Source organism: Salmo salar, chromosome 07, assembly GCF_965601325.2.
Source record: "Salmo salar chromosome 07, fSalSal1, whole genome shotgun sequence".
Classification (NCBI taxonomy): Eukaryota; Metazoa; Chordata; class Actinopteri; order Salmoniformes; family Salmonidae; genus Salmo; species Salmo salar.
The window spans coordinates 76,437,501-76,452,663 of record NC_138297.1 but is presented as its reverse complement, the minus strand read 5'-3'; the positions used below and the strand labels follow the sequence as shown (position 1 = coordinate 76,452,663).

The 15,163-nt window shown below is 49.0% G+C and overlaps 1 protein-coding gene across 2 annotated transcripts in view; it reads right to left on the bottom strand.

Annotated features, from left to right (window-relative positions):
- Nucleotides 1-644: 644 nt before the first annotated feature.
- The window catches only part of tbk1 (TANK-binding kinase 1), a 65,695-nt gene continuing 51,176 nt past the window's right edge, over nt 645-15,163 (bottom strand). Inside the window, 6 exon segments of one of the 2 annotated variants that reach the window (NM_001256722.1) lie at nt 645-1,076; nt 1,667-1,764; nt 3,151-3,222; nt 6,860-6,963; nt 13,165-13,261; nt 13,732-13,833. In NM_001256722.1, the coding sequence (NP_001243651.1) occupies nt 1,710-1,764; nt 3,151-3,222; nt 6,860-6,963; nt 13,165-13,261; nt 13,732-13,833 (430 nt within the window). In that variant the 3' untranslated portion in view covers nt 645-1,076; nt 1,667-1,709. 2 annotated transcript variants of the gene reach the window in all.

Below are 15,163 nucleotides of genomic sequence, written 5' to 3'. Positions count from 1 at the left end.
TGTAGACTGGTGGGGTCATGGGGTCAGGGTTCAGACTGTAGACTGGTGGGGTCATGGGGTCAGGGTCTAGACTGTAGACTGGTGGGGTCAGGATCTAGACTCTAGACTGGTGGGGTCAGGGTCTAGACTGTAGACTGGTGGGGTCAGGGTCTAGACTGTAGACTGGTGGGGTCAGGGTCTAGACTGTAGACTGGTGGGGTCAGGATCTAGACTGTAGACTGGTGGGGTCAGATAGGGGTCAGGGTCTAGACTGTAGACTGGTGGGGTCAGCTAGGGGTCAGGGTCTAGACTGTAGACTGGTGGGGGTCATGGGGTCAGGGTTCAGACTGTAGACTGGTGGGGTCAGCTAGGGGTCAGGGTCTAGACTGTAGACTGGTGGGGTCAGATAGGGGTCAGGGTCTAGACTGTAGACTGGTGGGGTCAGCTAGGGGTCAGGGTCTAGACTGTAGACTGGTGGGGTCAGCTAGGGGTCAGGGTCTAGACTGTAGACTGGTGGGGTCAGGGTCTAGACTGTAGACTGGTGGGGTCAGGGTCTAGACTGTAGACTGGTGGGGTCAGGGTCTAGACTGTAGACTGGTGGGGTCAGGTAGAGGTCATTAAACGGGAATTAAATTGCTCTCCAAAATCTGAATGTGTTCGCTCACTTCCAAACCTAAAAAAATAGTTTATTCTGACGTGACTTAAACATTGACATGGACTCAGAACATGCAGTTTGGAGAGTAAAAACGAAATACATCTCAAATTAAACACGTGAAAACACGATTTAGGAGAACTGAAAACAGAAGAATAAAAAACATCTCCGATTTTATAGGGCCCCCCCCCCCCCTAGTGTTTATTAAACATTGTTTTAACCAGGTATATCAACAGAAAACATGGTGTATTATACTGTCTCTCGTACACTGAGGACCCGGGGAAGAGTTGGAGGGAGAGGAGAACAACGGGTCTGTTTGAAGGAAAAGGAAAAGGCTGGAGACCCGATGGTCTAGATAGTGGATTGAGGTGGGGGTTTAGGGTGGGGTGAGACTCAGGGGGTGAGGGTTTAGGGTGGGTGAGTTGAGGGGTGAGGGTTTAGGGTGGGGTGAGAGTCGAGGGGTGAGGGTTTAGGGTGGGTGTAAGGGGTGGGTTTGAGAGTCGAGGGGTGAGGGTTTAGGGTGGGTGAGAGTCGAGGGGTGAGGGTTTAGGGTTTAGGGTGGGTATGGAGGTTGGGTGAGGGTTTAGGGTGGGGTGAGACTCAGGGGGTGAGGGTTTAGGGTGGGTGAGTGTCGAGGGTCAAGGGGTGAGGGTGTAGGGTTTAGGGTGGGTATGGAGGTTGGGTGAGGGTTTAGGGGTGAGGGTGTAGGGGTGAGGGTTTAAGGGTGAGGGTGTAGGGGTGAGGGTTTAGGGGTGAGGGTTTAGGGGTGAGAGTTTAGGGGTGAGGGTTTAGGGTGGGTGAGTGTCGAGGGTCAAGGGGTGAGGGTTAAGGGTGGGTATGGAGGTTGGGTGAGGGTTTAGGGGTGAGGGTTAAGGGGTGAGGGTGTAGGGGTGAGGGTTTAGGGGTGAGGGTTTAGGGATGAGGGTTTAGGGATGAGGGTTTAGGGGTGAGGGTGTAGGGTGGGTATGGAGGTTGGGTGAGGGTTTAGGGGTGAGGGTTAAGGGGTGAGGGTGTAGGGGTGAGGGTTTAGGGGTGAGGGTTTAGGGATGAGGGTTTAGGGGCGAGGGGCCACATGGTCTCAGATACGGTCCACACTTCTCATTCCTCCATCCAATGACGTCAAAGAGCCAAACCTGGAAAACAGAAACACCAGACAATATTATATCTGACAGGAAGTACCAAACAGCTGATCTGACAGGAAGTACCAAACAGCTGATCTGACAGGAAGTACCAAACAGCTGATCTGACAGGAAGTACCAAACAGCTGATCTGACAGGAAGTACCAAACAGCTGATCTGACAGGAAGTACCAAACAGCTGATCTGACAGGAAGTACCCAAACAGCTGATCTGACAGGAAGTACCAAACAGCTGATCTGACAGGAAGTACCAAACAGCTGATCTGACAGGAAGTACCCAAACAGCTGATCTGACAGGAAGTACCAAACAGCTGATCTGACAGGAAGTACCCAAACAGCTGATCTGACAGGAAGTACCAAACAGCTGATCTGACAGGAAGGACCCAAACAGCTGATCTGACAGGAAGTACCAAACAGCTGATCTGACAGGAAGGACCAAACAGCTGATCTGACAGGAAGGACCCAAACAGCTGATCTGACAGGAAGTACCAAACAGCTGATCTGACAGGAAGTACCAAACAGCTGATCTGACAGGAAGTACCAAACAGCTGATCTGACAGGAAGTACCCAAACAGCTGATCTGACAGGAAGTACCAAACAGCTGATCTGACAGGAAGTACCCAAACAGCTGATCTGACAGGAAGGACCCAAACAGCTGATCTGACAGGAAGTACCCAAACAGCTGATCTGACAGGAAGTACCAAACAGCTGATCTGACAGGAAGTACCAAACAGCTGATCTGACAGGAAGTACCAAACAGCTGATCTGACAGGAAGTACCAAACAGCTGATCTGACAGGAAGTACCAAACAGCTGATCTGACAGGAAGTACCAAACAGCTGATCTGACAGGAAGTACCCAAACAGCTGATCTGACAGGAAGTACCCAAACAGCTGATCTGACAGGAAGTACCCAAACAGCTGATCTGACAGGAAGTACCAAACAGCTGATCTGACAGGAAGTACCCAAACAGCTGATCTGACAGGAAGTACCAAACAGCTGATCTGACAGGAAGTACCAAACAGCTGATCTGACAGGAAGTACCAAACAGCTGATCTGACAGGAAGTACCAAACAGCTGATCTGACAGGAAGGACCCAAACAGCTGATCTGACAGGAAGTACCCAAACAGCTGATCTGACAGGAAGTACCAAACAGCTGATCTGACAGGAAGTACCAAACAGCTGATCTGACAGGAAGTACCCAAACAGCTGATCTGACAGGAAGTACCAAACAGCTGATCTGACAGGAAGTACCCAAACAGCTGATCTGACAGGAAGTACCCAAACAGCTGATCTGACAGGAAGTAGGCGGCCTTCATATGTCTTATCAAGGGGTAGTGATAACGATCTGACAGGAAGTGCTCCGTGTAGCCAGTCCTCACCTCTCCAGGAAGTGGTTGTTCTCAGCCAACTCCTTCACTACCCCCTCCATCTCTTCCTTCAGCTTCTTCATCCTGGAAATCACAGAAAGGATGGAAAGAGTTAACACTGGACACTGTCACTGAGATGGTGGACTATCGTCCCACTGGTTAACACTGGACACTGTCACTGAGATGGTGGACTATCGTCCCACTGGTTAACACTGGACACTGTCACTGAGATGGTGGACTATCGTCCCACTGGTTAACACTGGACACTGTCACTGAGATGGTGGACTATCGTCCCACTGGTTAACACTGGACACTGTCACTGAGATGGTGGACTATCGTCCCACTGGTTAACACTGGACACTGTCACTGAGATGGTGGACTATCGTCCCACTGGTTAACACTGTCACTGAGATGGTGGACTATCGTCCCACTGGTTAACACTGGACACTGTCACTGAGATGGTGGACTATCGTCCCACTGGTTAACACTGGACACTGTCACTGAGAAGATGGACTATCGTCCCACTGGTTAACACTGGACACTGTCACTGAGATGGTGGACTATCGTCCCACTGGTTAACACTGGACACTGTCACTGAGATGGTGGACTATCGTCCCACTGGTTAACACTGGACACTGTCTTGACATGGTGGACTATCGTCCCACTGGTTAACACTGGACACTGGCACTGAGATGGTGGACTATCGTCCCACTGGTTAACACTGGACACAGGCACTGAGATGGTGGACTATCGTCCCACTGGTTAACACTGGACACTGGCACTGAGATGGTGGACTATCGTCCCACTGGTTAACACTGGACACTGTCACTGAGATGGTGGACTATCGTCCCACTGGTTAACACTGGACACTGTCACTGAGATGGTGGACTATCGTCCCACTGGTTAACACTGGACACTGTCACTGAGATGGTGGACTATCGTCCCACTGGTTAACACTGGACACTGTCACTGAGAAGATGGACTATCGTCCCACTGGTTAACACTGGACACTGTCACTGAGATGGTGGACTATCGTCCCACTGGTTAACACTGGACACTGTCACTGAGATGGTGGACTATCGTCCCACTGGTTAACACTGGACACTGGCACTGAGATGGTGGACTATCGTCCCACTGGTTAACACTGGACACTGGCACTGAGATGGTGGACTATCGTCCCACTGGTTAACACTGGACACAGGCACTGAGATGGTGGACTATCGTCCCACTGGTTAACACTGGACACTGTCACTGAGATGGTGGACTATCGTCCCACTGGTTAACACTGGACACTGTCACTGAGATGGTGGACTATCGTCCCACTGGTTAACACTGGACACTGTCACTGAGATGGTGGACTATCGTCCCACTGGTTAACACTGGACACTGTCACTGAGATGGTGGACTATCGTCCCACTGGTTAACACTGGACACTGTCACTGAGATGGTGGACTATCGTCCCACTGGTTAACACTGGACACTGTCACTGAGATGGTGGACTATCGTCCCACTGGTTAACACTGGACACTGTCACTGAGATGGTGGACTATCGTCCCACTGGTTAACACTGGACACTGTCACTGAGATGGTGGACTATCGTCCCACTGGTTAACACTGGACACTGTCACTGAGATGGTGGACTATCGTCCCACTGGTTAACACTGGACACTGTCACTGAGATGGTGGACTATCGTCCCACTGGTTAACACTGGACACTGTCACTGAGATGGTGGACTATCGTCCCACTGGTTAACACTGGACACTGTCACTGAGATGGTGGACTATCGTCCCACTGGTTAACACTGGACACTGTGAAGGTGGACTATCGTCCCACTGGTTAACACTGGACACTGTCACTGAGATGGTGGACTATCGTCCCACTGGTTAACACTGGACACTGTCACTGAGATGGTGGACTATCGTCCCACTGGTTAACACTGGACACTGTCACTGAGATGGTGGACTATCGTCCCACTGGTTAACACTGGACACTGTCACTGAGATGGTGGACTATCGTCCCACTGGTTAACACTGGACACTGGCACTGAGATGGTGGACTATCGTCCCACTGGTTAACACTGGACACTGGCACTGAGATGGTGGACTATCGTCCCACTGGTTAACACTGGACACTGTCACTGAGATGGTGGAATATCGTCCCACTGGTTAACACTGGACACTGTGAAGGTGGACTATCGTCCCACTGGTTAACACTGGACACTGGCACTGAGATGGTGGACTATCGTCCCACTGGTTAACACTGGACACTGGCACTGAGATGGTGGACTATCATCCCACTGGTTAACACTGGACACTGTCACTGAGATGGTGGACTATCGTCCCACTGGTTAACACTGGACACTGTCACTGAGATGGTGGAATATCGTCCCACTGGTTAACACTGGACACTGTCTTGACATGGTGGACTATCGTCCCACTGGTTAACACTGGACACTGTCACTGAGATGGTGGACTATCGTCCCACTGGTTAACACTGGACACTGGCACTGAGATGGTGGACTATCGTCCCACTGGTTAACACTGGACACTGTCACTGAGATGGTGGAATATCGTCCCACTGGTTAACACTGGACACTGGCACTGAGATGGTGGACTATCGTCCCACTGGTTAACACTGGACACTGTCACTGAGATGGTGGACTATCGTCCCACTGGTTAACACTGGACACTGTCACTGAGATGGTGGACTATCGTCCCACTGGTTAACACTGGACACTGTCACTGAGATGGTGGACTATCGTCCCACTGGTTAACACTGGACACTGTCACTGAGATGGTGGACTATCGTCCCACTGGTTAACACTGGACACTGGCACTGAGATGGTGGACTATCGTCCCACTGGTTAACACTGGACACTGGCACTGAGATGGTGGACTATCGTCCCACTGGTTAACACTGGACACTGTGAAGGTGGACTATCGTCCCACTGGTTATAGATCTTCCCTCAAGTCAACAAACATGTCCTCAGATGTAACATCGTGATAATGAGACTCACCCAGGGTCATCTCTACAGGGGTGATCTGGCTGAGGTAAGGTCAGGGGTTAAGGGTCAGGGGTCAGAGACAGTAACTCACCCCAGGGTCATCTCTACAGGGGTGATCTGGCTGAGGTAAGGTCAGGGGTTAAGGGTTAACGGTCAGAGACAGTAACTCACCCCAGGGTCATCTCTACAGGGGTGATCTGGCTGAGGTAAAGGTCAGGGGTTAAGGGTTAACAGTTAGGGACGGTAACTCACCCCAGGGTCATCTCTACCAGGGGTGATCTGGCTGAGGTAAGGTCAGGGGTTAAGGGTCAGGGGTCAGAGACAGTAACTCACCCCAGGGTCATCTCTACCAGGGGTGATCTGGCTGAGGTAAGGTCAGGGGTTAAGGGTCAGGGGTCAGAGACAGTAACTCACCCCAGGGTCATCTCTACCAGGGGTGATCTGGCTGAGGTAAGGTCAGGGGTCAGAGACAGTAACTCACCCCAGGGTCATCTCTACCAGGGGTGATCTGGCTGAGGTAAGGTCAGGGGTTAAGGGTTAAGGACAGTAACTCACCCCAGGGTCATCTCTACCAGGGGTGATCTGGCTGAGGTAAGGTCAGGGGTTAAGGGTTAAGGGTCAGGGACAGTAACTCACCCCAGGGTCATCTCTACCAGGGTGCTCTGGCTGAGGTAAGGTCAGGGGTTAAGGGTCAGGGGTCAGAGACAGTAACTCACCCCAGGGTCATCTCTACCAGGGTGCTCTGGCTGAGGTAGGCTTGAGGTTTCACCATACCACTGGACGCCAGAGGTAGCACCTTACCAGGTAACTGCTCCTGTAACTACAATACACACAAACATGGATATTAAAAACTAAAAAACATATTTTAAGGTAGAAAAGGCATTGGTCTGAAGCTGAAAAATACATTAATGCCCCATAATGTCTACTCCACCCATGCAAAGCTGTCATCAAGGCAAAAGGTGACTACTGTTAATGTTGCGACAGTTCTTTTCTGGTAACAGAACAAAATAGTCATCACATAGTAACTTCTGATTTAGCTGTACTTTAATTAATGCAAACACGTGTGTGGTATATGTGCGGTTCGTCTATATACACGGTCTCGCTGTTTTGCCTCGCAGGGTAAAACAGAGAAGAGAGCGACACCTCCTATTGTTCTCGCTTATATACTCTGACAGAGATAGTTCCCGCTCAATGCCGGGCCTGTCCGAGGGAGGAGGAGCGTGGTTTAAACTTGCTTCTCCTGTCGTCGGCGTGCAGGCTGGTCTCAGCCTCGTGACGCACTTCCTGTCGCCGGTTGTAGTTCTTCTTGTCTTCAACAGTTGATTTATCCGTAGTTCATATACTTAATATTGTAGCATAGCGTCCCCAGTATATTATATAGGTTATGCATACAAATAGCCAGTTCAACCCCTAACACTACTTTGAAGAATCAAAAATATAAAATAGATTTTGATTTGTTTAACACTTTTTTTTTTGGTTACTACATGATTCCATATTTCATCGTTTTTGATGTGTTCACTATTAAACCCTTGAATGAGTCGGTGTGTCCAGACTGTTGACTGGTCCTGCATTTAGCCCGAGTTGTTGGACCTGGTTTTTATAACTCTGAGATTAGTCTGAAACCATGTTAGCACGGTCAGAAATGCTAACAAACGGTAGCACATTTAATGGACAGAAATGCTAACAAACGGTAGCACATCGGTGGTTCTTAATGGACAGAAATGCTAACAAACGGTAGCACATTTAATGGACAGAAATGCTAACAAACGGTAGCACATCGGTGGTTCTTAATGGACAGAAATGCTAACAACGGTAGCACATTTAATGGACAGAAATGCTAACAAACGGTAGCACATCGGTGGTTCTTAATGGACAGAAATGCTAACAAACGGTAGCATATTTAATGGACAGAAATGCTAACAAACGGTAGCACGTTTAATGGACAGAAATGCTACCAAACGGTAGCACGTCGGTGGTTCTTAATGGACAGAAATGCTAACAAACGGTAGGGTGGCAAGTCTAACGGTCACTATGGAGGCTGGAGTCTTGTTCTTATCCCACTCCTAGATACTGAGCTGGGTCAGGGTCCCTGTTATCCCACTCCTAGATACTGAGCTGGGTCAGGGTCCCTGTTATCCCACTCCTAGATACTGAGCTGGGTCAGGGTCCCTGTTATCCCACTCCTAGATACTGAGCTGGGTCAGGGTCCCTGTTATCCCACTCCTAGATACTGAGCTGGGTCAGGGTCCCTGTTATCCCACTCCTAGATACTGAGCTGGGTCAGGGTCCCTGTTATCCCACTCCTAGATACTGAGCTGGGTCAGGGTCCCTGTTATCCCACTCCTAGATACTGAGCTGGGTCAGGGTCCCTGTTATCCCACTCCTAGATACTGAGCTGGGTCAGGGTCCCTGTTATCCCACTCCTAGATACTGAGCTGGGTCAGGGTCCCTGTTATCCCACTCCTAGATACTGAGCTGGGTCAGGGTCCCTGTTATCCCACTCCTAGATACTGAGCTGGGTCAGGGTCCCTGTTATCCCACTCCTAGATACTGAGCTGGGTCAGGGTCCCTGTTATCCCACTCCTAGATACTGAGCTGGGTCAGGGTCCCTGTTATCCCACTCCTAGATACTGAGCTGGGTCAGGGTCCCTGTTATCCCACTCCTAGATACTGAGCTGGGTCAGGGTCCCTGTTATCCCACTCCTAGATACTGAGCTGGGTCAGGGTCCCTGTTATCCCACTCCTAGATACTGAGCTGGGTCAGGGTCCCTGTTATCCCACTCCTAGATACTGAGCTGGGTCAGGGTCCCTGTTATCCCACTCCTAGATACTGAGCTGGGTCAGGGTCCCTGTTATCCCACTCCTAGATACTGAGCTGGGTCAGGGTCCCTGTTATCCCACTCCTAGATACTGAGCTGGGTCAGGGTCCCTGTTATCCCACTCCTAGATACTGAGCTGGGTCAGGGTCCCTGTTATCCCACTCCTAGATACTGAGCTGGGTCAGGGTCCCTGTTATCCCACTCCTAGATACTGAGCTGGGTCAGGGTCCCTGTTATCCCACTCCTAGATACTGAGCTGGGTCAGGGTCCCTGTTATCCCACTCCTAGATACTGAGCTGGGTCAGGGTCCCTGTTATCCCACTCCTAGATACTGAGCTGGGTCAGGGTCCCTGTTATCCCACTCCTAGATACTGAGCTGGGTCAGGGTCCCTGTTATCCCACTCCTAGATACTGAGCTGGGTCAGGGTCCCTGTTATCCCACTCCTAGATACTGAGCTGGGTCAGGGTCCCTGTTATCCCACTCCTAGATACTGAGCTGGGTCAGGGTCCCTGTTATCCCACTCCTAGATACTGAGCTGGGTCAGGGTCCCTGTTATCCCACTCCTAGATACTGAGCTGGGTCAGGGTCCCTGTTATCCCACTCCTAGATACTGAGCTGGGTCAGGGTCCCTGTTATCCCACTCCTAGATACTGAGCTGGGTCAGGGTCCCTGTTATCCCACTCCTAGATACTGAGCTGGGTCAGGGTCCCTGTTATCCCACTCCTAGATACTGAGCTGGGTCAGGGTCCCTGTTATCCCACTCCTAGATACTGAGCTGGGTCAGGGTCCCTGTTATCCCACTCCTAGATACTGAGCTGGGTCAGGGTCCCTGTTATCCCACTCCTAGATACTGAGCTGGGTCAGGGTCCCTGTTATCCCACTCCTAGATACTGAGCTGGGTCAGGGTCCCTGTTATCCCACTCCTAGATACTGAGCTGGGTCAGGGTCCCTGTTATCCCACTCCTAGATACTGAGCTGGGTCAGGGTCCCTGTTATCCCACTCCTAGATACTGAGCTGGGTCAGGGTCCCTGTTATCCCACTCCTAGATACTGAGCTGGGTCAGGGTCCCTGTTATCCCACTCCTAGATACTGAGCTGGGTCAGGGTCCCTGTTATCCCACTCCTAGATACTGAGCTGGGTCAGGGTCCCTGTTATCCCACTCCTAGATACTGAGCTGGGTCAGGGTCCCTGTTATCCCACTCCTAGATACTGAGCTGGGTCAGGGTCCCTGTTATCCCACTCCTAGATACTGAGCTGGGTCAGGGTCCCTGTTATCCCACTCCTAGATACTGAGCTGGGTCAGGGTCCCTGTTATCCCACTCCTAGATACTGAGCTGGGTCAGGGTCCCTGTTATCCCACTCCTAGATACTGAGCTGGGTCAGGGTCCCTGTTATCCCACTCCTAGATACTGAGCTGGGTCAGGGTCCCTGTTATCCCACTCCTAGATACTGAGCTGGGTCAGGGTCCCTGTTATCCCACTCCTAGATACTGAGCTGGGTCAGGGTCCCTGTTATCCCACTCCTAGATACTGAGCTGGGTCAGGGTCCCTGTTATCCCACTCCTAGATACTGAGCTGGGTCAGGGTCCCTGTTATCCCACTCCTAGATACTGAGCTGGGTCAGGGTCCCTGTTATCCCACTCCTAGATACTGAGCTGGGTCAGGGTCCCTGTTATCCCACTCCTAGATACTGAGCTGGGTCAGGGTCCCTGTTATCCCACTCCTAGATACTGAGCTGGGTCAGGGTCCCTGTTATCCCACTCCTAGATACTGAGCTGGGTCAGGGTCCCTGTTATCCCACTCCTAGATACTGAGCTGGGTCAGGGTCCCTGTTATCCCACTCCTAGATACTGAGCTGGGTCAGGGTCCCTGTTATCCCACTCCTAGATACTGAGCTGGGTCAGGGTCCCTGTTATCCCACTCCTAGATACTGAGCTGGGTCAGGGTCCCTGTTATCCCACTCCTAGATACTGAGCTGGGTCAGGGTCCCTGTTATCCCACTCCTAGATACTGAGCTGGGTCAGGGTCCCTGTTATCCCACTCCTAGATACTGAGCTGGGTCAGGGTCCCTGTTATCCCACTCCTAGATACTGAGCTGGGTCAGGGTCCCTGTTATCCCACTCCTAGATACTGAGCTGGGTCAGGGTCCCTGTTATCCCACTCCTAGATACTGAGCTGGGTCAGGGTCCCTGTTATCCCACTCCTAGATACTGAGCTGGGTCAGGGTCCCTGTTATCCCACTCCTAGATACTGAGCTGGGTCAGGGTCCCTGTTATCCCACTCCTAGATACTGAGCTGGGTCAGGGTCCCTGTTATCCCACTCCTAGATACTGAGCTGGGTCAGGGTCCCTGTTATCCCACTCCTAGATACTGAGCTGGGTCAGGGTCCCTGTTATCCCACTCCTAGATACTGAGCTGGGTCAGGGTCCCTGTTATCCCACTCCTAGATACTGAGCTGGGTCAGGGTCCCTGTTATCCCACTCCTAGATACTGAGCTGGGTCAGGGTCCCTGTTATCCCACTCCTAGATACTGAGCTGGGTCAGGGTCCCTGTTATCCCACTCCTAGATACTGAGCTGGGTCAGGGTCCCTGTTATCCCACTCCTAGATACTGAGCTGGGTCAGGGTCCCTGTTATCCCACTCCTAGATACTGAGCTGGGTCAGGGTCCCTGTTATCCCACTCCTAGATACTGAGCTGGGTCAGGGTCCCTGTTATCCCACTCCTAGATACTGAGCTGGGTCAGGGTCCCTGTTATCCCACTCCTAGATACTGAGCTGGGTCAGGGTCCCTGTTATCCCACTCCTAGATACTGAGCTGGGTCAGGGTCCCTGTTATCCCACTCCTAGATACTGAGCTGGGTCAGGGTCCCTGTTATCCCACTCCTAGATACTGAGCTGGGTCAGGGTCCCTGTTATCCCACTCCTAGATACTGAGCTGGGTCAGGGTCCCTGTTATCCCACTCCTAGATACTGAGCTGGGTCAGGGTCCCTGTTATCCCACTCCTAGATACTGAGCTGGGTCAGGGTCCCTGTTATCCCACTCCTAGATACTGAGCTGGGTCAGGGTCCCTGTTATCCCACTCCTAGATACTGAGCTGGGTCAGGGTCCCTGTTATCCCACTCCTAGATACTGAGCTGGGTCAGGGTCCCTGTTATCCCACTCCTAGATACTGAGCTGGGTCAGGGTCCCTGTTATCCCACTCCTAGATACTGAGCTGGGTCAGGGTCCCTGTTATCCCACTCCTAGATACTGAGCTGGGTCAGGGTCCCTGTTATCCCACTCCTAGATACTGAGCTGGGTCAGGGTCCCTGTTATCCCACTCCTAGATACTGAGCTGGGTCAGGGTCCCTGTTATCCCACTCCTAGATACTGAGCTGGGTCAGGGTCCCTGTTATCCCACTCCTAGATACTGAGCTGGGTCAGGGTCCCTGTTATCCCACTCCTAGATACTGAGCTGGGTCAGGGTCCCTGTTATCCCACTCCTAGATACTGAGCTGGGTCAGGGTCCCTGTTATCCCACTCCTAGATACTGAGCTGGGTCAGGGTCCCTGTTATCCCACTCCTAGATACTGAGCTGGGTCAGGGTCCCTGTTATCCCACTCCTAGATACTGAGCTGGGTCAGGGTCCCTGTTATCCCACTCCTAGATACTGAGCTGGGTCAGGGTCCCTGTTATCCCACTCCTAGATACTGAGCTGGGTCAGGGTCCCTGTTATCCCACTCCTAGATACTGAGCTGGGTCAGGGTCCCTGTTATCCCACTCCTAGATACTGAGCTGGGTCAGGGTCCCTGTTATCCCACTCCTAGATACTGAGCTGGGTCAGGGTCCCTGTTATCCCACTCCTAGATACTGAGCTGGGTCAGGGTCCCTGTTATCCCACTCCTAGATACTGAGCTGGGTCAGGGTCCCTGTTATCCCACTCCTAGATACTGAGCTGGGTCAGGGTCCCTGTTATCCCACTCCTAGATACTGAGCTGGGTCAGGGTCCCTGTTATCCCACTCCTAGATACTGAGCTGGGTCAGGGTCCCTGTTATCCCACTCCTAGATACTGAGCTGGGTCAGGGTCCCTGTTATCCCACTCCTAGATACTGAGCTGGGTCAGGGTCCCTGTTATCAGTGTTTAGTAAGGTGTGTGGGTGTGTGTGTGTGTGTGGTGTGTGTGTGTGTGTGTGTGTGTGTGTGTGTGTGTGAGTTCTGACCTTAATAACTCTCTCCATCACCATGGAAACCTCTTTCTCCACGCTGTTGAATTGGCTGGTTAGACTAATCAGCTGTTTCCTCACGTGATGCACCTTCCTGTACAGGGGAGATAAACACAACTATTGATACAGAACACACACACACACACACACACACACACACACACACACACACACACACACACACACCTTCCTGTACAGGGGAGATAAACACAACTATTGATACTATTGATACAGAACACACACCTTCATTTACAGGACACACTGACCTCATCTGATACCTACCTTCCTTCCTTCCTTCCTTCCTTCCTTCCTTCCTTCCTTCCTTCCTTCCTTCCTTCCTTCACAGAACACACTGACCTCATCTGATACCTTCCTTCCTTCCTTCCTTCCATCCTTCCTTCCTTCCTTCCTTCCTTCCTTCCTTCCTTCCTTCCTTCCTTCCTTCCTTCCTTCCTTCCTTCCTTCCTTCCTTCCTTAACAGGACACACTGACCTCATCTGATACCTTCATCTACAGAACACACTGACCGCATCAGATACATTCCTTCATTAACAGGAAACTTACCTCATCCACTCCTCGCTCTTAGAGATGAAGAGGCGATACTTCATGGCACACTCCTCTGTAAACAGAGACCTGGCTTTGGTGGCATAGAACACCAGCTTCTGTCTGTAACCATGGAAACATTATAATATTACTATACCGTAACCATAGAAACATTATAATATTACTATACTGTAACCATAGAAACATAATAATATTACTATACTGTAACCATAGAAACATTATAATATTACTATACAGTAACCATAGAAACATTATAATATTACTATACTGTAACCATAGAAACATTATAATATTACTATACCGTAACCATAGAGGAACATTATAATATTACTATACCGTAACCATAGAAACATTATAATATTACTATACCGTAACCAGGGAAACATTATAATATTACTATACCGTAACCAGGGAAACATTATAATATTACCATACCGTAACCATGGAAACATTATAATATTACTATACCGTAACCATGGAAACATTATAATATTACTATACCGTAACCATGGAAACATTATAATATTACTATACTGTAACCATAGAAACATTATAATATTACTATACTGTAACCATAGAAACATTATAATATTACTATACTGTAACCATAGAAACATTATAATATTACTATACCGTAACCATAGAAACATTATAATATTACTATACCGTAACCATAGAAACATTATAATATTACTATACCGTAACCATAGAAACATTATAATATTACTATACCGTAACCATAGAAACATTATAATATTACTATACTGTAACCATAGAAACATTATAATATTACTATACCGTAACCAGAAACATTATAATATAACCATGGAAACATTATAATATTACTATACCGTAACCATAGAAACATTATAATATTACTATACTGTAACCATGGAAACATTATAATATTACTATACTGTAACCATAGAAACATTATAATATTACTATACTGTAACCATAGAAACATTATAATATTACTATACCGTAACCATAGAAACATTATAATATTACTATACTGTAACCATAGAAACATTATAATATTACTATACTGTAACCATAGAAACATTATAATATTACTATACTGTAACCATAGAAACATTATAATATTACTATACCGTAACCATAGAAACATTATAATATTACTATACTGTAACCATAGAAACATTATAATATTACTATACTGTAACCATAGAAACATTATAATATTACTATACTGTAACCATAGAAACATTATAATATTACTATACTGTAACCATAGAAACATTATAATATTACTATACTGTAACCATAGAAACATTATAATATTACTATACTGTAACCATAGAAACATTATAATATTACTATACTGTAACCATAGAAACATTATAATATTACTATACTGTAACCATAGAAACATTATAATATTACTATACTGTAACCATAGAAACATTAT